The sequence below is a fragment of the Camellia sinensis genome, chromosome 5 (genome assembly GCF_055761805.1).
Source record: "Camellia sinensis isolate YWXY chromosome 5, ASM5576180v1, whole genome shotgun sequence".
NCBI classification, from domain to species: Eukaryota; Viridiplantae; Streptophyta; class Magnoliopsida; order Ericales; family Theaceae; genus Camellia; species Camellia sinensis.
In genome coordinates, this window is record NC_138965.1 from 137,599,247 (window position 1) to 137,623,545 (window position 24,299).

At 29.6% G+C, this 24,299-nt stretch overlaps 1 protein-coding gene across 1 annotated transcript; it reads right to left on the reverse strand.

The window, feature by feature from the left end:
- Window positions 1-23,487: 23,487 nt before the first annotated feature.
- On the reverse strand, window positions 23,488-24,042 carry LOC145791713 (uncharacterized). Its single transcript, XM_082872135.1, has one exon. The coding sequence runs from the start codon at window positions 24,040-24,042 to the stop codon at window positions 23,488-23,490; it is 555 nt and encodes a 184-aa protein (XP_082728261.1).
- Window positions 24,043-24,299: the final 257 nt, after the last annotated feature.

Consider the following 24,299-nt stretch of genomic DNA (forward strand, 5'->3'; position numbering starts at 1 on the left):
ATATACAACATGTTATGTGAGCAAACTTGTAATTTAAAATTTCTTTAAGACTAAATGTTATAATTAATCTAATTTCTTCTCTTATTTTCACACGGCGAGATATAACGTGGAATTCACAGGCACATAGAATCTATTTATTTATGTCTATAAGTGTCCAAATAAATCAAGAAATAAGATTAACATCTAATAATAAATAATAAAAATAAAATTATATATAATATTTTTACTATTTTTTTAAAAGTTAGACTTGAGATAATTATATTAAGCGTTTTAAACTTTTTATTTATTTCTTATTATTATTATTATTATTTTTTGTCGTCAAAGATTAGACTTATAACTGCTTCGAACCTCTAATATCTCATTCACACCTTTAGGTGTGATTATGAGCCATTGAATCACACCCTAATGTTTTAAGCATTTTAAATTTAGTGAAGTTTTTTTATTTTTTAATTTTTAATGGGTGGGGCCAAGTTTGGGAAGAGCCATATCAAAGTGTCCCCATGTCTTGACAGATTGACATAGTGCCAAATATATATATATATATATATATATATAAAAGTTATTTTACAAATTTGTGATGTTTAATATCATATTCATTGATTCTTATAATATGATATTTGATAAGACTACCAACCTTTTGAGTTTCGGCTGTGTTTGTGTGTATGTAGATTTGTAAGGTAAAAGATACAAACAAATATTAAGAAGAGAATGAAAGGAAAGAAAGAAATTAATTTTATTCCGTTTATTTTATTATATGTAAGGTGGTTTTTTTTTTATAATAAAATAAAAATAAAATAAAACACTTTTGCTTATTATCATTTATCATCACATAATCAATTGAGGCAAAGAAACCTTCCGTATGACAATAATTTTGATCTCACTAAAATTTGAATGCCAACCCTTCTGACAATTTAACAGTAATTATGTTAGAAATTTTACACAATGACATTAGTTCCACACCGATATGAGTATTATATAAAAAAATAATTATGATTTTTTTCAGGGTCTATATCATTTTTGCAGCTAAGATATAAAATGCTAAAATAATAATAATTTTAGTAAATTTTTCATATATTTTAATACAATTTTAAATATTTTATACACTTTTTTTTTTTTTTTTTTTATAAATACATCGAGATTAATGACCATTTGTTGGGGCAATCATTAGCATTTTTCATATATATATATATACAAACTTATGTGACTCTATTTGATTAAACAAACAGTCCGATGGATTACAATCCCTCTTATCCAGTTCGTCCAAACAAATGGATAAGGGGGATTGTAATACATCGGATTGTTAGTCCGGGATACATTGTCCCTGGACTATTTGGTTAGATTGGATTTGTATCCTATGTTTGTTTAATCATGGGATTAGATGTCTGGATTGGATTATTTTTAGTGAATCCAACGTTTGGTTAGACGGACTGGATAAGGATAAATGTTCAAAAGACTATTTTACCTTTGTAATTTAAAATTTTTATTTAATATATAATTTTAAATTTGTAATCTATAATTCATAATTTATAATTTAACAACACTAAAAAAATTTAATTTATAAGGCCATAATTTTTAATTTATTATTTTTAATTAAATTAAATTTATAATTTATATTTTTTATTTAATATATCATTTTAAATTAATGACAATAAAAAATAATTTTATTTAATATATAAATTAAATTTTCAGCAACACTAAAAAAATTTAATTTATAAGGCCATAATTTATAATTTATTATTTTTAAATAAATTTAATTTATAATTTATATTTTTTATTTAATATATAATTTTAAATTAACAACACTAAAAAAATAGTTTTATTTAATATGTAAATTTAATTTTTTAACAACATTAAAAAAATTTAATTTATAAGGCCATACTTTTTAATTTATTATTTTTAATTAAATTTAATTTATAATTTATAATTTATAATTTATAATTTCAATTTTTTATTTAATATATAATTTTAAATTAACAACACTAAAAAAATAATTTATAAATGTTGAAAAGACTATTTTACCCTTTTCTAATTGTTTACTAAGGCCTCGTTTGGGAACCCTCCCTTTTAGTCAAAAAGTCAAAAAGTTACTAAGGCCTCGTTTGGGAACAGGTTAATTTAGTAACTTTCTGGCTATTTGGCTAAAATATGAGTTAAAAAAAAAACTAGTATTTTGGGATGACTTTTTGACTTTTTACGAAAAGATGTGCAAAAAGTAGAGAGAAAAGAGAATCTTTGACTTTTTGGTATGAGTTGTTGACTTTTTGGCTAATTTAGTAACTTATATTAACTTTTTGACTAAAAATGAGGGTTCCCAAAGCCAACAACTCATACCAAAAAGTCAAAGATTCTCTTTCCTCTTTACTTTTTGCACATTTTTTCGTAAAAAGTCAAAAAGTCATTTCAAACATACTAGTTTTTTTAGCTCATATTTTAACCAAATAGCCAAAAAAAAGTTACTAAATTAACCTGTTCCCAAACGAGGCCTAAGTAATAGCATAGAGGGTAAAATAGACATTTCACAAAATAATCCTATGGGATACTAATCCCATGGTTTCTATCCCACATCTCCCCATGGGATAGGATAGTCACATATTTGTGGGACTAATAGTATGGAGTAAATTTTTTTAAACAAATAATGGACTATTAGTCCGGTGGGACTAATAGTCCAATTCCCCCCTAATCCTTCAAAACAAACACACTCGTGTTTGATTGGACGGACTGGATAAGGGGGGACTAGAATCTATCGACTTGAGTCCTGGGACTGTGAATCCTCCGGACTATTTGGTTGGATTGAATATGTATCTTGTGTTTATTTTTTCATGGGATTAGATGTCTGGAAATGACTATTTTTAGTAAATCCAACGTTTGGTTGAACGGACTGGATAGGATAAATGAATAAAAGACTATTTTACCTCTTTTTAATTGTTTACCAAGTAATAGCAATATTAAACATATCTTTAATATTTTAATTATTTTTATCTAGATTAAATAAAAATTTATTTTATTTTATTTTTTACACAATTAAATAAATTTATTTTTTAAAATTAAATAAATAAAATATCAATAAAAATATGTTATTTTTTTAATTAAAATTTTAAATAAATTTTTTAAAAATAATAATAATTAAACAATGAAATTAAATAAAACAGCTATTAAATTTGAATAATGAAATTAAATAAAATATAAACAAAATTTTAAAATAAAACATTAATAAAATATCTATAAAAAATTATTTTTAAAAAATTAAATAAATAAAACATAAATAAAAAGTTAAATAAAATTGTTTTATTTTTAAATTGAGACATTTAAATTTTGTTGAATTTTATTAAATATAACACATAATTAAATAGTAGAGGGTCAAAATGGTCATTTTACCACCTAATCCCAACAGTAGATAGTCCTCCAAAAATTGTCTCATATCCCCTCTAGAATACAATAGTCCCCCATATGGGGGATAAGGAGTCCGGTCGAACTCCATGTCTGGCGGATTAAAAAAAAACAAATGGTGGATTAGATGTTTCCTCCGGATTACAATCCACACAGTAAATAATCTCTCCCTTATCCCTCCAATCAAGCACACCCTAAATATATTAGTCATTCAAAAAACAAAAATGTTTGGTAGTTTTAAAATAAGAACGCTGAAAGAGTTCTAACTACGTAGCACTAGTTTATGTATAATTATTATTACTTTCTATTGGTATTTTTCATTTTCTTTTGACTTATCAATTCACTAAAACTCTATTTAAAAATTTTAAATTAGAATTATATATCATTGCTCTTAAGAAAATATAAAACTATAATATGAGGATGAATATCTTAATTTATCGCCTAAGCCGGCCAGGTGGTGGTTGGGTTGGGCCTCACCACCACCAGCACGGGGACAACGTGCCGGATTTGCATTCTCCTTTCAACTTTATTTATTATAATCTTTTATAATAAAAAATCATTTATTATTAAAAATGATAGTCAGACCTATTTTAAAAGGTTAAAATTTTAATCAAAAAATTATTTAAAAAAAAATCCATTCTTCTTTATACTTTTTTTATATGTATTTTCATAAAAAATAACTAAAATAATTAATTTTCAAACTTCAAACTTTTTAATCATTTCTTAACAAATGCTTAATGAAGTGTCATTAATAAAATCCTACAGCTAAAAGCAAAGAAACATAAAAAAGTTAAAAGTAGTGATAACCAATATGGTTTAAGTTGCCTTTGGACAAGTACCCTTCACTTGTGACACGTCACCCAATGAACATGTGCCACCTGCCCCAATGGTCAAAAAGCCACGACACGTCTGTCTTTTTCGTTGGGAAATTTTAGGTGGGCACATCATGACTTGGCAATAAACCTATGGTTTTAGGAGTCGATTTTTAGCTTGATGGAAGGAATGTATTGGACACGTGCCACGTTTTTTAAAAGTCCATTGTAGTAGGGACAAGAATAGGAAGTACACAGGTGTCTGTCTGTCGTAACGCGCCTTTTTCTACACGCCACGTGGTGTGATGAATGGGTGATGCAGGCACCCATCAATCTTTTATTTTATTTTGTTTTCTATTTTTTATTTTAAGATTAATTAAGTAGAGAATGATTAGGTGGGTTCAGATGCACCATATTTGGATGTTTTCGAACTTGGGTTGGATTAAAATACTAATAAAAGATAAAATAAATTAAAATAATTAATAACATAAAATATTACATTTAAATTATAATTAATTTTTTTCTCACAATTATCAAATCAATTATAAAAAAAATCAACTATTATCCTGAATATAAGGCCAAGTTTGGCATCCTCCAAAAAATCTAAAAAGTCAAAAAGTCACTATCCTATTTAAGTCACATCATCTTATTTAAGTCATATCACCTCTCTAACACATCACTTCAAACCCAACCCAAATCCAACCCATATTTCATAAAAAGTCAAAAAGTGTACTTATTTAGTCTTCCCAAACTTGACATATTTTTAGCCAAATTAAAATAATCAAAATAATTAAAAAATCTAACTAAAATGATCAAATTTCCAAACCAGCCCATTATAACACACCACCAGGGCCAGCCCTGACTTATTAGGGGCCTAAGGCGAATCTTTTAAATTAAGTCCTTCATATATCATTATTTAAAAAAAAAAAATTGTTTGGATAAAACAAAAAAGATAAAAAATTATTTTTATTGCATTACAATTTAACATAATTTAGATAACAAATAATAGTTGAATTTCAATTAGTTGAATCGAATATTTATTTTTTAGCTTACCAATGCTATAAGAACAAAAATTAATTGGGGGTAAGGATGAGAATTTTCGACACAGCTCAAGCAATATATAAAATTAGCAAGTTAAGGTTGACTATTTTCAATATGAATCCAAGTATGACACAACTCAATGACATAAATTATTAGTTATATATTTGAATATTCACTAAGGTTGCCATGACATTTTTTTAATCTTTTATTTAACTCTATCTAATTGAATAAAAAAGTATGTAAAATAATAATAATTAAGGCTAATATCTTTTCTTCATTTCAGATATATATTTTTTTATTACCTATTTTAGAGTCCATCTAATAAAAAATATATAGTAATAAGGTACAATTTTTTTAATTAGAAAACTACAATTGAATTAAAATCAAACCTTCTATGAATAATTTTATTTAGTTGAAATAAATTTTATAAAATTCAACTTATGAGAAAAATTTTAATCTCTCAATACACTTGCTAAGTTATTTTTAACTAAAAGTGAAAGTTTTCACATTAAACATCAATCGAACACGAATCAAAATAACACCACACGACAACATAAAAATAAATAAATTGAACTAATATTAAAATAATTATAAAATAACATGACATGATACACTCCCCTAATTGAGAACCCTAAGTTTTATTCAAAATTAAAGGCCCGAGACGACCGCCTCAATCGCCTCATCCCAAGGCCGGCCTTGCACACCACCAATGACTACCCGATGACTTAAACCATCACTTTTGGCAACTTGCTTAAAAATTTCTTTTTTTTTTTTTTTCTTTTTTTTTAGTGATTTTGTTTTAAAATTATATTAAAAGTTTTTACTTTCTGTTCCGTCTTGACGGGGCTAAAATGTATATATATATTTTTGAAAAATTCCAAACGAAAATTGAAATAAACCACGGTAAGCCAAAAAATTCACTACTTGCTTATTTATTTATTTATTTATTTTTGGTGTCTTTTTCTGATTTTTTTTTAAATTATAATTTTTTGATTCGTCTTTTTGAGCTGAATCTAAAAGCTTAAATTTTTTTAAAAACAAATTTGTTAAAGACGAAAATAAGTCCTAAAAAAAAAAAAAAAAAAGCAAAAAATAAGCAAATCCCATAACTGTTAAGAAGACAAAAATGGATTAAAGAATAATTTATTAAAATTATAATTAATGTCAAGTTTGACTTTAATTACTGGCATTTAGAATAATTCTCATATATAAGTGCATCTTCTCGGACCAAATTATATATTTTAATTCCGCATTATTAGCATACTGCATTAATTTTTTTAGCAACATGTAAATTTATTTTTTATTGAATTGGTTATTCATTTATACAAGCCATGAAACCTAATATGATTACAGTACATCAATGTCGTCATGTTTTAAGATCTTAGGTGTAAGAATATATGTATTATTGATTGATATCTGATTGATGTTTTACAAGATTGTTGTATATATTGATATTTTGTTATGTTTACAATGATCAAATATATAGAAGAGAAGAAGGTAGTAGGTGAAGTGGTAGGGGATGAAGTGGAGGTGGTAGTGGTAGGTTAGGTGAGGAGGTGAGTGTGTGTGGTAGGTAGTAGTGGGTTAGGTTTAGTGGGTTTAACAGCCCCCCTCAAACTCAAGGAGGTTAGACACAAACCAACTTGAGTTTGGAGAGAGTTACAAAACAGAAAAATAAACTGATAAATAAAATAAAACAGGATAGGAGACACGGTATGGTCGTGTCAGACCGTTGTAGCAGACAGTTTACGGGGTCATGTCGGACCGTTGTAGCAGACACTGTGTGGTCGTGTCAGACCGATGTAGAAGACAGTTTACGGGGTCATGTCGGACCGGTGTAGAAGGACAGTTTACGGGGTCATGTCGGACCGTTGTAGAAGACAGTTTACGAGGTCATGTCGGACCGATGTAGAAGACAGTTTACGGGGTCATGTCGGACCGATGTAGCAGGACAGTTTACGGGGTCATGTCGGACAGTTGTAGCAGACACTGTGTGGTCGTGTCAGACCGATGTAGAAGACAGTTTACGGGGTCATGCCGGACCGTTGTAGCAGGACAGTTTACGGGGTCATGTCGGACCGTTGTAGAAGCTTGTGGTGGTGCTCCAAGGGGGCGACTTAGGGAGTGCGCCATGGGGTGACTTGAACATGATACTGTGTATAACCCCCCCTCAAACTCAAATAGGTGTGAAGATAAAAACCTATTTGAGGTTGAAAAGGGATTGATAAAGCTGACCGGTGTAGAAGACACTGTATGAGTGTGTATATAGGCTGCCCAAAAAATATACATGGATGTAGATATCGAGCCCTCAAAAGTCGTGCCCTCAAAAGGTGTGCCCGCACCCTCAAAAGGCGTGCCATCAAAAGACGTGCCCGAATGCATCAAAAGGCGTGCCATGAAAAGGCGTGCCAGTTTGTCGGCGAGAAGAGGTGCGCGATGCGCGTGGCTGCCTCGGCTATTTAACCAAGACAGAGCCTGAGGCCGAGGCAGAAGCAAAAAACCTGCGAAATTCGCTGAAAAACTCTGCCGTTTCTGATAGAGAGACTCTGTAATACTCTGTTGCCCAGAAAATGGCTTCGTCGTCCCGTGGGCTGCTCACTCTCTTTCCCGACCTGAACGAGTCCACAGGAGAGAGAACTGGTGCGGTGTCCCGTGAACCTCAACCAAACACCACTGGGTTTGCTCCGTTGAACTTTCCGATGCAGTCGGTGGAGCAAAAAATGGCAGTGCAAACGGATGTGGAGGCGAATCAGTATACTTTGAAGGCATGTGTGGAGTCCATGACGGCGGTCACAAACTTGTCGCACCGGCTGCAGAGTAGGACAAATGAGGTGCAGCAATTAAACTCCCAGCTGGCTCTGCTCCAACGCATGTATAAGGATGCGCGAGCAGAGATAAGCGTGCTAAGGGCAGAAAACAAGGAGCTGAAGCGGAAGGCCACCGTGATGTTCCGATTTGGAGGGCCGCCATATGCTGCAGTGGAGGAGCAGGGAGTAGTGATCGTGCCCAGTGGAGTGAGAAACACGGAGGCAGCACCGGCAAGGGCCGCTCAGGACGGAGGCAAGAAGAAGAGACCGGCGGCAGAGTAGAGAAGAAAATCCGGCCTGTGGATGTGGCTGTTTTGTTTGCGTTTTTTTTTTTTTTTTTTTTTTTTTTTTTTTTTTTTTTTTGGTGTGTAAAAATGTGAGCGGGGTTGATCCCTGAGATGAATAAAATATGGTTAAATCTTTAGCACACGGATTTGTGAAAAACAGCAATGGTATTTGGAATTTTTTTTTTTTTTTTTTTTTGTTTAATAATAATAATAATAATATAGTAATGAGAAAAGCATGGGCGGTGGTGGAGAGAAAACAAAGGGACCAGAGAGAGAGAGAGGGAGTGGGGTGATTAAATAAAAAAAAAAAAAGTTCCATGTCTCCCATGTGCGGGGTGCAGGGTGTATCAGTGTGCATGTGTTTTATTTTAAAGATGCCTTTGTTAGCTTCAAAAAGATGCCTTTGGATGCCTTTGTTGTGCAAAAAAAAAAAAAAAGAGGCCTTTCTCTGTATAAGTCGTGCATCCTGTGTGTGCCAAGGGTGTGTGCCCGTGTGCCTGGGTTGGTGTGTGTGTTGGGTGATGTGTATCTGTGTGTGATAGCCGAGTGAATTGGCAGCGTGTATGTGTATGTTGCAGAGAGAGAAGGTGCCGAGAGAGTGAGAGAGCTCTGCGAGAGAGAGAGAGAGAGAGCTGGGTTTGAGAGAGCTCTGTTAGAGAGAGAGAGCTGGGTTTGAGAGAGAGAGAGGAGTGAATTGGCAGCGTGTATGTGTATGTTGCAAAGAGAGAAGGTGCCGAGAGAGTGAGAGAGCTCTGTTAGAGAGAGAGAGCTGGGTTTGAGAGAGAGAGAGGAGAGGTTTTGATCCAGGTTTGTCAAGCCTCGCATGTCTCCTTCTTGTGCAGCTTTGATCCAGGTTTGTCAACCTGGTCATGCCAGACTTGTAACAGTTATGGAGACTCCTCCGATGGTCATTGTTGATGTGGTCGCTTATGTGAAGACACCACGTGGTCTCCGTTCATTGAACACTGTATGGGCTCAGCATCTGAGTGAGGAGGTGATTCTACAAGAACTGGTGCAAGTCCAAGAAGAAGGCTTTTGTGAAATACTCAAAGAAGTATGAGATTGAGTGTTGGGGCAGCGGAGTGAAGGTATATGTAGAGGTCCGGCGGGCGGCCAAGGCGAGGTTGCCGCCCGCCGGTGAAGCGGAATTACTAAGTTGTTAACCTTGCTCTGATACCATGTAAGAATATATGTATTATTGATTGATATCTGATTGATGTTTTACAAGATTGTTGTATATATTGATATTTTGTTATGTTTACAATGATCAAATATATAGAAGAGAAGAAGGTAGTAGGTGAAGTGGTAGGGGATGAAGTGGAGGTGGTAGTGGTAGGTTAGGTGAGGAGGTGAGTGTGTGTGGTAGGTAGTAGTGGGTTAGGTTTAGTGGGTTTAACATTAGGAATCGGATGCAATTTAAATCTTAAACTTCTCTCAAATTTGCAAACAATTGAACGGCTTGTATTGAGAATCTTAAATTTTATTTTTTTCTCTCTTTTTTATTTTTATTTTTTATTTTTGGGTCAAATAGGGATGGGTTATACAATAGGATAGCTCTCCCCTAATCACATACGCCAAATTCAATTGAAGGTAGAATTTCACTATCAAGAGATTTTACTAAACAGGGCAACATATTCAAAATTGTGTTTATTCTTCATTGTTTCAATTCCCTATGAACTGCAACAAAGTGGGTGTTCGATGCAAAAGTTTTGGTGCTGTCAGCATTTGAGAGAAATTGAAGATATAGATATTGAAGGCATTATCAACAAGATGCTACAATAAATGGTGGATCTTGCACAGAAGGTAGCAAGGGAAAGAAGTGGATGCTGTTGTAGAGTTGTTGGAAAGGGAAACGAGGTGGCCAGAGAAACACTATAAGAAATTATTTTTTAAGGATGTATTTGCTTCATAAATTTGAAGAAGGATTTGAAAATATAAAGAGAAAAAATGTGTGAAATATAGGTAAAAAATAATAATATTTCACTTACTTTTTACCTATATTTTTTATTTCTCTTTCCAATTTTATTTTTTATTTTTTTATTTTTTTTCAAATTTATTAACCAAACATAGCTTAAAAAAAAGAGAAAGGAAGTGATTGTGGTTAGGGAAAGAGGAAAAGTGGTGGTGTAGTGAGCTTGGTAGGTGGTTGTTGGTGGTGGTTTAGTTGAGGTGTTAGTTGGGTGGTTTTGGTAGAGGAAATGAAGTGGAGTTTTAGTTCAGTGTGTTGGGACAATTCGTCTTGAATTTTTCAGTTGGTGGTCTTCGGATCTTCAAAATTTGGCGATGATCTTGTTTATGTAAAACAGAAATTTGGTGTTTCAAGTCGCGTTACTTAGTCACTTTCCTAAAGATAATATTTGCACACACCGAAAGGTGTGCAAGGGATTACAGTAAATTCACCTCCAAGATACAATGAAGCCTGATTTAAAGATCAAGTCTATCAGCGTTTGCATTGACGACAGTAGATCAGAATATTCTTGATATAATCAAAAAAACGAAGGCACTGATAATCAAGTCTGCAGAATTTGATTATCAGTAAGAAAAGAAGAAACTTATTTAAGAAATTGTTGATTGAAAACTCTAAATCAAGAGGAAGAGAGAGAGAGAGAGAAAAAAAAATTTGCAGGAATGCTTTCTGAATTTTTGAATTGATTGAAATGGCTGATTTCGGAGCTTATTTATAGACATTGATGCATACATCACTGCCATGTGGAGCTGACTGTATTTCACGTCACCTATGTCATGTTGGATCCACACCATTACTCCAAAATGTCCGATGTAAACAGGAAAGCGCTCTAATGGCGGCGGCGTCAGTGCTAAGTGCAAAGTGCATAGTGCGCCATCAAACGCCACATAGTGCGCCATCAAACGCCACATAGCCCACGCTATATGCGCGCCCCTTATGGTGTGAGTGCATGTACACTAGCATCTATCCCACAATTTTATATTTAAAGGAATATTTCGTATACTACTTTATTATGTGTTCCATATTTTTCTCTCTTTTTGATATGAGACAAAGTCTCCAAATTTATTTTAAGCTTTCTAAAAAAAAACAATGAAAGTTTTAAAAGCACTCAAAAACTAAATAATAAATTTTGAAAACCCATTTTAAAAATTTCCCAACACAATGGTGACACTTGTGTCTAGTTGTTGGAGGAGGTGGGAGGGAAAGATGATGGTTGGAGCAGTGAATGTACAATTTTCCTACATGCTTAATTTTCATCCAAATAAAAGTAACCAATATTATTGATTGGATTAATTAGAGACAAATTTCAAAATTGAGAGATAAATTGTTACAATTAAAAAAATACACTGACCAAAATAATAAAAGAAATATCAAATGTAATTCCTCTTATATTTTTATAAGTGTCCTTTCAACTTATTAGAAAATTTCTCTCTTAAAAAATTATATTAAAAAGAAAAAAAAATGAAGAAATCTATGATATTTATGAATGGGGGGTAATGCTATTCTAACCCAAAAATTATGGGTTTATATATCATTTTCCTTATAAATTAATTAAGAAGTAGACTTTATTATTATTGTCATGGAAATAAAATGAGGTCATGTTTGTTTGGACAAACTAAATTGAATGGATTAGCATTCTTAGGACTCTTAGTGCTAGGATTATCAGTCCTTTTAGGGCATGTTTGATTGGAAGGATTAAAGCATAGGATTGGGATTATTAATCCGTGGGCCCAATCATCCTATGTTTGTTTTGACATTTTGGTTTAGGATTATTAATCCAATGGATAATTAATCCAACAAATTTGTAGGATTATTAGTAATGGGGTAGGGGTGGGATAACTAATACCACACTAATTTAATAGGATTATTAATACCTCACTATTAGTGTTGTGAATCAAACATGACCTTAGATTATATATTTTATATCATGTTTAGTTTGGCGTAGGATTATAAGATTCAATTGATGGTCTGATCCTTTCTATAGTCTTTCATTTTGTATCGGACCCCCTCTTGAGATTCAATAATCCCTATTTAAAAAATACTATGTCCGGATGGGCTATTAGTCCATATCTCAATTTTCTCAATCAAATATCAAATTATATATTTTGTTAGATTATTAGTTCAATCTCATAACCATATTTGTCCAAACAAGCATGCCTTGAAAGTATGGGAGAACTGATAGAAAGAGCAATAAGGCAACCTAGGTCAGAATCTTTTACAACATCATGTTTGGGATGGTGGTTCTTTTAATAAAATAATTAAAAAGTTGAAATATTTAATTGCATTACTCTTCTAATTATCTGCATTTCTTTTTTTTTTTTATATAAAAAATTAAAAAACTAATTAAAATGGTCACTGATAAGGTTTAAGACTTTCAAGCCTTTTATTGTGGAGAAAGAGAAAGCCCGTTGTTAGCATTTTCTTTCGTCCGGGGCTAATAATAATCCAGGAGATAAGCATAGACTAATTAATGATGGACTAATTTTTATCCCGCTCTCACGTGTGTGCAAACCCAACTGGTTCATAGAAAAGACAAATATATCAAAGCAAGTCAGCACTTTCTCTGCCACGTGGAACGATCTATGATCAGATCGACCCGACCCTTTGGGAACACGTGGACTCGATGTTTTGTTTGATTTTGATGAGTTTTTAGGATCAAATTGCAGTCGTTTTCATTATGGGTTATTCTAGAGATTTTAAATGAATTATTAAAATTTTTATCAATTTTTTTTATATGGGTATAAGACTCACATATTTGTTAGTTTATGTGAGTCCTACATTCATACGTACGAGACTCACACATTTGTGAGTTTATGTGAATTTTACATTCATATGAGAGGATTGATAAAAAAATTGATAAATCATTTAAGATCCATAACAATTCTTTCATTATTCACTGGGAAAGTAATCTTTATTTAAATAGCACAAAATAAAAGAGAACACATAATTTTTTTCATTTCTCTTTATTCTCTCATTAAATCTTACAATTTTAATCATCCAAATAAGTGATGAGAAAAAAAAATTAAAAAATAAAAAAGGAAAAAAAGATGAAAAATTTTCTCTCTCAATTTATTTTAGGGTAAATTACATTTGCCTCCCCTGAGGTTTCTGACAAATACAGGGACCTCTCCTGTGGTTTGAATAATTACAGTAACCTCCCCTGCTTTACCTGACAATATCAAAATTCCCCCCTGCCGTCAAAAATTACTAAACGGTGTTACTTTTTCCTTAGAAAATTACCTTATTGCCCTTCCCTTGAAAATATTAAAAAATGTTTTTGGGTTGGAGGATAGGTTTGGAGTGTTTGAAACAGTATTTTTTGATTTATTTTTTTTAAATATTAAAAAATGTTTTTTAAAAAATTATTTTTTATTTTAAATATGTAATTTTTATTTAAATATTTTATTTTATTTTGTAAATATTTTAATATTTTAAACTCAAAACACAATTTCACACTCAAATCGTAACCAAACACATAACTCAAAACTCAATTCAAAAATTATTTTCAAACCTCATAACCAAACACATAACTCGACACTCCACACTATTTTCAAAACTCTACATTCAAATCGTAACCAAACGCAAAACAAAAAAATAAAATATTTATAAATATATTTATAAAATAAAATAAAATATTTAAAATAAAACTATATATTTAAAATAAAAATAAAAATTTTAAAATTTTTTAATATTTAAAAAATATATTTAAAATATTAAAAAAATACAACACATAGATGTATGAAATATAATGCACATTAAAATAAATAAATAAATATTTAAAATATAAAATATTTACCCTAAAAAAATAAATTCAAGAAATTATTTGTAATTGAATTGTGATTCTATGAGTTTTGAAAAGATTTTTGAAAATTTCTAATTGGAATTGTGTATTTGGTTAACACTATGAGTTTTGAAATTTTTTTTGAAAATTTGTATTTGTAATTGGAATTGTGATTCTAAAAGAGAACCAAACATGTTTCTAAAAAAAAAAAAATCGGAACATGTTTTTATTATTCAAAACTCAATTCAAAAATTATTTTCAAAACTCATAACCAAACACAAACTTAAAACTCAATTCAAAACTTTTTTCAAAACTCAAAACTCTTTCCAAAACCCAAAACCAAACTTTTTCAAAAACTCTATTTTAAAAGAAAAAAAAATTCAAAAAAAGTTTATTTTATTTTTTTAAATTATTTTTAAAATCATGATTTGAGTGTAGAAGCGTATTTTGAGTTATGAGTTTTGAAAAAAAAAAAAAATTGTTTGGTTATAAATTTTGAAATTTTTTGAATTTATTTTTTTAGGGTAAATATTTTATATTTTAAATATTTATTTATTTATTTTAATGTGCATTATATTTCATACATCTATGTGTTGTATTTTTTTAATATTTTAAATATATTTTTTAAATATTAAAAACTTTTAAAATTTTTATTTTTATTTTAAATATATAGTTTTATTTTAAATATTTTATTTTATTTTATAAATATTTTATTTTTTTGTTATGCGTTTGGTTACGATTTGAATGTAGAGTTTTGAAAATAGTATGGAGTGTCGAGTTATATGTTTGGTTATGAGGTTTGAAAATAATTTTTGAATTGAGTTTTGAGTTATGTGTTTGGTTACGATTTGAGTGTGAAATTGTGTTTTGAGTTTAAAATATTAAAACTAAAATATTAAAATATTTACAAAATAAAATAAAATATTTAAATAAAAATTACATATTTAAAATAAAAAATATTTTTTTTTAAAACATTTTTTAATATTTTAAAAAAATAAATCAAAAAATACTGTTCCAAACACTCCAAACCTATCCTCCAATCCAAAAACATTTTTTAATATTTTCAAGGGAAGGGCAATAAGGTAATTTTCTAAGGAAAAAGTAACACCGTTTAGTGACTTTTGACGGCAGGGGGGAATTTTGATATTGTCAGGTAAAGTAGGGGAGGTTACTGTAATTATTCAAACTACAGGGGAGGTCCCTGTATTTGTCAGAAACCTCAGGGGAGGTAAATGTAATTTACCCTTTATTTTATTTTATCACCAAGTCATTCAATCCAAACAAACTGTAAGCAATGATTAATTCCCTGTTAGGAGTGTTTTGTTAATTTTTTGAGAGTTGGGATAGCAGATAAGTGGATGATGAGTCCAGTGAAAGATTGAAGAATTTACTAATATTATTAGATTTACTGACAATTTTATTAACATACTTATAAATTGTCGTGGACCTTACATCAAGTGATGGTTAATTTTATTAAAATTTGTGAATGTGTTAGTAGTATTGTTAATAAATGTGTTAGTATTCCTGACATTATTGGAAGAAGATTGTGCTTCTTCGCAATGGCAGAGCTAGAATTTTGGCTCAGAAGGGACACCATTGAGTTGAAATTTTAACAAAAATCGTAATCCAACTTAATCCAATTTTTAATTTTTTATTTGATAGTAGGACTAATAATTAGTGTGATACAAAAATTATATTTAAATATAAATTCAAGTTAACCGATCGTTATCTTTATTGTTGTTTATTTAATTCTATGTTGCTCTCATGAAATATGAAAACAAATTTTTTATCAAGATGCGCGCGCGTGCACACAGACAAAAAAAAAAAAAGAATAAATAATATATAGTGGTTTCTATATATCACTTGTTTTTTTTTTCTCACCATTATATATAATTGAATTATATGACAATATTTTATTAATTGTCATTAATTGTGTAATAATTATTTGTAAACAAATGAATCAATTATGAGTTCATATAAGAAGTGGTATAAAACAGCAATGATGCTACATACACCAATTAGTGTACTAACTAGTGTTATGACATTATTATATAAATTATAAATATTCAAAACCTCTAAAATTAGTACACTAATTGGTGCATAAAATATTATTCATAAAACAATGGCAAAAAATTTGTGTCATATAACATTTCTCTAATATAAAATTTATAAGAATTTTTTTAGTATAATTACACATTTAAAGTGACAAATTAAATAGATTTTTTTGGGAAAAAAGAAAAGGTAGAGAAAATAGTGAATATATATATATATTGTTAGAAATAAGAGTATAATTTTATAAGGGTAAATTATAAATATACTCTCAGAGATTTATTTAAAATATGAATTGTCTCCTGTAGTTTAGAAAATTACAAATACCTCATTGTCAGAATTTTTTGTTTAACAAAATTAATTGAAAAAGTTAAATTTTTAACTGTTCACCTATACAATAATAAAATTATCTGAATTATTATTGAAATAAAATTTTAACATTATTAAAAACTGTTAATTAACTTGATGATTTATTAATAAAAGTACCCATTTGTTATGAAATTAGAAACTTTAAGGAGCATAATATAATTTTTAAAACTAAAAGGATAATTTGTAATTTAAATAAATCTTAGAGGGTGTATTTGTAATTTATCCATTTTATAAAAGTTGAGTGGGCACGTGACTCTCCCGGAGCTCACGTGTCTCGCATGGGCTGCACAAATCCTCATAAGAGCCCAGAGCCCAATTTGTTGTTGGGCCTGACCTGTCAGACTCCCACATGAGACATCGCACCTGAAAAAAAATAAAATTGATCTGGACTTGAGACTCTTGAGAAGTCATGTAGTTTGGTAAACTGATATACCACACGGGCCAGCCCAAAAAATCAACGGATAGACAGGCCAGAATATTAAATATAAAGAGGAAAAAAAAATTCTATATATACTAAATATACAAGAAGTTAAATGTGATTGATTATTGCAAAAGTAATGATATTTAAATATTCAATAATGTTTATACATGTACGTTTTTAGTAAAATTGTTGGTAAGAGTTTAAGTAGATGTAATACTGACAAAAAAAAAAAAAAAAAAAATACACATAATCAACTTTTATAGATACTCTTGTGAGTGTCTGTGTTACTTTATGTGAGATTTTTTTTGTGTATTTGTGGCGTATTGACATTGTGGTGTTGATGAACTAATAGTTAAAAATGCCAATCGAGTGTTGGAGCGTTTTCAATACTTAGTGTGAAAATGACAATTTCAAAATTAATTTTTAACATGGTATAAATGTTACAATTTCAGCTCAAATGGTATCAGTAGGGCGGAGGTAAAGATGGTCTAGGGGGGTCACGTGTTTCCTTAGGTTTTGGATTTTTTTTTTTTGTTGCAAATATAAATAAAATATTTTAAATAAAAAAAATTTATAAAAATATTATTTAGAGTGAAATGCCAATGACATTTTTAAAATTATGAGAACAATATAGTTGTTTTGATTGAAAATAAAGAGATTGGTTATAAAAATTTCAATATAATAATGATATCTATTATTATTGACATTCAAACATAATTAATCCCAATAAAAATATGGCATATATTATATTGTTAATTACATTTGACATGTGGGGTTCATTTTCCATGTGTTTCTTTATTATTGATTGGTGATATCACATGTCAATAATGACGTACTATTACTATTATATTAAATTTTTACTCAGATTTTGTATAAAAAAAATTACATTATCATTATATAATTTATTTTAAAACTTATATCCATGACTTTTTTTTATTTTTATTTTTATATATATTGTACATGATACACTAGTTACAAATAACATTATTATTATTTATTTTATTTTTATCTTTCTTGAAATTAAATGTAAAAATTTATTTGAAATATTTTTTTAAATTTTTTTAATATTGTAATTAATCAGTTTCTCTTCTGATTTAATTTCTTAATTCTGCCACTAGGTATTAATGTCATTTCTTTCTTCTTTTTGTTAAAAAAAATATCAAATATAAATATAATTTATGAGCCCAATCACATGAGAGTGGAGCTTTTGCTAAATTTTTCCACAAAATTTGATATTCCTATAGTTTGACATGAAAATAATTGTCCATTATATGTTTGCCAAATTTTAACTTTGGTACGAATGAAAGCAAACCACGTGATCTTAAGGAGAAAAGCACCATCTATGTACATAGCCTTATCACTATTGGACAAAAATAAATACGAAAAGATAGCTAAAGTTACCATTGTTGGCCATCTTAACATTTAGGCTAAATTGCATGAAACATTATGCCCATTGTATGCTTGTCTTGTCATTACATTAGGAGACTGTGAATCTAGTCAACCTCAATTTTCATGGAGTTTGGGTTCTTTTATTTTCCGAGGTAGAGCAGAAGAGATTAATAGTGAGAAGATTAAATAAAATTATATTTATTTTGATAATAATTAGTAGTGTGAGAATTGTTACATTATTTTTATATAAAAGACATATAAAATAATAAAACAATAAAACTATGATTTTTACTTAACAAAAAATATAAAAACATAAAACATTAATGTTCAAAACAAAAAAAAAAAAGAAGCCTAACATGTAAAAAAAAAAAAAAAAAAAAAAAGAGCTAAGTCAGAGGACTAATATTCTAATACCAAGTCTTTGGTCTCTATCTTAATCCCAACATCCAAGACTCATTCTAATCCGGAGGGTTTATGAATCCCCTCTCCATCTACGGAATCCCACATCCATCTCAATCTTATTCCTTCATCCATCTCCTAAAACAAATGGACCCTTGGTTCATATTTACATGGTTTAATGAAAATGGAGAAATAACATTAAATAAAATGAAAATACATTACGAGTAATGATAAATAAATAAATAAAAAAAAGATAAAATTTGAGGTTATTGTATTAGGACTTGTTATTTTAAAATAATGTCCATATTTAACGACAAAAACGTCACCCACACATCATGTTAGTGCACAATTCTATATGAATTTTCCATAGTTTAAAGTGATTAGGCTTAGAATTTACCAATATAAAAGGGAACAAATAAAAAGTCTTAGTTTTCTGCACACCGTCCCCTTTCTCTCCAAAACTACTGAAATAACAACCGAATATATCGTTTGATGGTATCCATTTGAAAAGACTACGGCAGTGAATGATTGATGGTGGTTTTGGGAGGTTGGTGATGGCAGTGAAGAGGTGGAGTAAGCCAGTGGATGGTGTTGTTGAGATTTTCATGATGGTAGTGAGAAAGTGTAGTGTTGGGGATGGGATTTGGGGAAAAAAAAAAATTAAAAACATTTGAGACTAGTGAAAAAAAAAAAAAAAAAAACTTCAAGGGGATAAAACATTTTTTTACATATGTTAGCGCAAATTAAAATAAATAAAAAATTGAAGGCCAAAGTAAGAGGGGGAAAACAAAATGTACCAATTGGAGAGAGTCATAGATGCAAGTCTCCTGGGGGTTTCATAAAAAAAAAGTCTCATGTAGAGTTTTGAAGTATAGGTTTTACCAATCAAAAAAGCAATGTCTGAATATTTGTCAAAATTAGGTATAGGTAAAGGTCTATGTATGCGTGACGAAATTGAATTTCTAAAAATAAAAATCAACAAAAGCTAAACCTGACTAAGTTTTCTTTTCTTTTCTTTTCTTTTCCTTTCTATTCTATTCTACACGGTTTTGTCTTTCTATTCTATTCTACACGGGTTTGTCTTTGTAAGAGAAGAGTATCTTATTTTTTTACTTTGAATGAAGACACCAAACCCCAATTGACTAGAGTGGCATAAAGCTTGCATAAAAGGTTGCTTATCCTTTTCCTACTTTTCAACTACTACCCTCTTTCCGCACTAGAAATTATTAACTAATTTGGTTGTATTATGATATAGTATTTAGATCATCTCCACCAAATTGTTTATTTTAATCATGTCAATATCATATTTTTACATATTACGGCGCCAAAAGGAATTTATTTCAATAAATAGTGCATATTATATCTTTTAACATGTTTCAATTTAAAATATACGATGCAACTATGTATCTAATAGTATAAGACAATGTCCTTAAATTAAAATAATACAATTTAAGATATAGTTTACTACATTAAGTAAAATTTGATGGTTAGTATTTTTCTTTGTTAAAATACCTTTATTTTTGCATTAAAATTATTTTAATTTGAAGGTTAGTATTTTTAGTTTTTTACCAATTAATTTGTTAATTTTATTGAATTCATATAAAACTACGTTGCGTAATATTTTTTAAGTTAATATAATAAATTAAAAGAAAACAATAGTCAAAATTTATTATGTTGTCAAATTTGGCACAATGGATAGTATCGTGCTAAATTTGACACAATAGATACCACTATGTTGGAGAATGTGTTTTGTGTCCATCATGTTAAATTTAAGTAATGAATTGATGAGTAGTATATTGTTAAAGTTATCTTTGTACAATTTTTTCTAATGAATGTATAGTTACTTAAGTTAGGAGGATCTTCTGACATTTTCTAATCATATATACTCAACACACTACATGGGGCTCACCACAAGTGGCCCACATTAGACATTCGCTATAAAAACTTAATTAAAAATGAGATATGCAATACTCTAAATGATAATGTTACGTAATTTAAATTTTGTGTCTCAAAAGTGGTTTAAATAGTTAAAACGACGTCGTTTTGAGTACAGAACAACATAAAAATGGCCAAAACGATGTTGTTTTGGCCATTTGAACCACTTTTGAGTAACAAAATTTGAGTTACGAGACATTTTCCTACTCTAAATCACAAATATCTCCCTCTCTCCCTCTCTTTTATTGTTTTTCAAATTATCTAATTTAAGTATTGGAGGAGTCTTGAATGGCATCACATTCAGGGTCGGTCCTGAGGTGAGGCCATTAAGGCGGTCGTCTCGGGTCCCCAATTTTGAACAAAATTTAGGGTTCTTAATTAGGGGAGTGTATCATGTCGTTTTATTTTATGATTACTTTAATATTAGTTCAATTTATTTATTTTCATGTTGTTGTATAGTGTTATTTTGATTTGTGTCTAATTGATATTTAATGTGAAAACTTTTAATTTTAATTAAAATTAACTTAGCAAGTGTATGAAGAGATTAAATTTTTTCCCATAAGTTGAATTTTATAAAATTTATTTTTACTACATGAAATTATTCATAGAATGTTTGATTTTAATTCAATTGTATTTTTCTAATTAAAAAATTTGTACCTTATTACTATATATTTTTTATTAGATTGACTCTAAAATAGGTAATAAATCTAATAAAAAAAAATACATATCTTAAATGAAAAAAAGATATTAGCCTTAATTATTATTTTACATACTTTTTTATTCAGTTAGATGGAGTTAAATAAAAGATTAAAAAAATGTTATGGCATCCCTTAGTGAACATTAAAATATATAACTAATAATTCATATCATTGAGTTGTGTCATACCTAGATTCATGTTAAAAAATAGTCAACCCTAACTTACTAATTTTATATATTGCTTGAGTTGTGTCGAAAATTTTCATCCTTACACCCAATTAATTTTAGTTTTCATAGCATTGGTAAGCTAAAAAAAAAAATTCGATTCAACTAATTAAAGTTCAAATATTATATATATATATATATATATATATATATATTTGTTATCTAAATTTTGTTAAATTGTAATGCAATAGAAATAAATTTTTATCATTTTTATTATATCCAAACAATTTTTTTAAAGTAATAATACGTGAAGATATTAATTTAAAAAATTCACCTTAAGTTCCTAATAAGTCGGGCCGGCCCTGATCACATTGGTGCTCACTTAGACTCACTCTTTCTCTCTTTCTATGGTAGGTCATATGATCAACATCAAACCAGATGAATTATAGCATCATCTCTTCCCAAAATTTAAAAAGTGCAAACACATTCAAGAAAGTTCACTCCATATTTCTTAAATACCAACACTATTTTATTCGTAAAATTATTGCTTTTCGTTACTGATTGAGAATACTTTCTGAACAATACTACAGAATAATAAGGCTAGTTTCACATACATCTTTCTTTGAATTTTTTTTTTTTAATGATCTTTTTTCAAATTAGTCTTGTGTAACAAATCTAAAAAAATCCAAAAAAAAAAAAGTTGACTAAAGATTAAAAAAAGTCCAAAAGCTAATTATTTTTTTATTCTTTTTGGATTTTTTTAAAAAAAATTTATTCTTTCTGAATGTTTTAAAAACATTTATCCTTTTTTTTAAAATATTTTTTTAATCAATGTAGTAAATTAGACTAAAGTGTTCGAATTTTGTAAATTCTTTTAAAAAAATTTATATACAACATGAAAAAAAATCAGCAAAGGATCATTTGGTAAATGGCTATGTTAACAAAAAAAAAAAAAAGGGGTCAAAGATTTATTCTCCATTCCAGATTTTTTAAATATTTTTTTAATCCGTGTAGTAAAATAGAATAAAGTGTTCGAGTTTTGTAAATTCTTTTAAAAAATTTACACACAACACGAAAAAAAATCAACAAGTGGTAAATGGCTATGTTAACCAAAAAAAAAAAAAAGTCAAAGATTTATTCTCATTTTACAAAGTCAAAGATGTTTTTTTATTCACTCTATTGTTTTTTCCTTTTTTTAGAAAATGTAAAAAAAATTTTTACACATATTTATTATTTTTATCTCTTATTTTAATTAAATTTTTTTTTTAAAAAAAAATTTAACCTCCCAAACAGCATCTTACTCTGCAGTCCCCTTTGCTCAAGGTTTTAGTGGGGTTGCGAGATAAGTGAGAGAACACGTACCCAAGTGGGGTTGGAGATGTAATCCTCGAGGAAACCATGTCTGATCAAGCTTTGACAAAAAAAAAAAGGAATTTTTAATAAATTAATAGTTAAATACTAGGGTTGGATTTTCTTTTAATTCAATGAACTAGCACATTGTCCGGTCTATGGACGGGCATAAAAAATTAATTAAAATTGATTTTAAAATTAAATAATATCAAAAAATTTGTTTGAAATATAAAGAAAAAAAATTGATTAAAATATGAGCGTAGGAGTGTGAGAAAAATAAAAATTCACGCTAATCCAAACTAATCGATCCATGTAACCACCTAAGTTTAATTTAATTAGCCACTATGCTTCCTTAGGGTTTAGCCTCTAAGAAAGTCATGGGTTTAACTTTCCTTAGGAGAGTTGAATTAAGAGACTGCAAACATTTAGGTGCTTTGTCATGGGTAGAGAGATTTTTTACCATAGGTGCTAATCTAATAGCTAATAACTAACATTTGCCGATTCCCAAAAAAAAAAAAAAACTAATCAATCTGTGTAGTTTGAGCAAGTCAATGGGACTGGTTTGGTTGCACGGGTTAAATGTTTAAAATTAATGAGTCGATTAATGTGTTTTACTGTCAGCCTGCTATAAACTTATCTAACTTGCTTGTATGTATATATATTCCACGCATCCCCTTTCAGTTCTTTTTTCCTAGCTACTTCATCCGTCGACAAAGCCCTTACTTCAGCCACCAACTCAAGTGCATGAACTTCGTTCTCTGTAGCTTTAAGCTTGTTCTCCACATTTCCAAACACCTCATTATTCCACCTCTTTAAGGCTGATTTTAACCCTTTGAATTTGACTAAGCACCTGTATCCAGCCCAACCCACCACATTTAAAGCAGCCCAAGTTTGTTCCACAAATGACAAGAATTTTGGGTGCATAATCCAAGCACTTATAAACCTGAATGGTCTAGGCCCCCAATCCCTCTCATCTTCCATCAAAACAATAGGGCAATGGTCAGAGATCAGTCTAGGTAAACCCCAAAGCTTGAAATTGAATGTCTGCACCCATTCTGGATTTAATAAGAATCTGTCAAGCCTGCTCCATCTATCACCCTCTTGTGACTGACACCAAGTAAACTTCCTGCCACACATAGGTGGATCAAAGACCTCTAATTGTTCTATCATTTCATTGAACTCCCTCATCCCCTTATCCCTCCTAGAACACCCTTTTCTTTCAGAAATGCTTTTAATCTCATTAAAATCACCCCCCAAGCACCATGGATCCACGAATTGTGAGTAGTCAGTTAATCTCATTCAAATCTGGCGGCTTTAGTGTATCATCTGTCTACCAGTGGTTTGAAGTGGGCTTTGGGTCTAATAGTTTGATCTCTACTTGGTTGTGGAAGGCCCCTGCTCCACCAAGAGCACTATTCTTTGGTTGGTTGGTTTGGAGGGGGAGA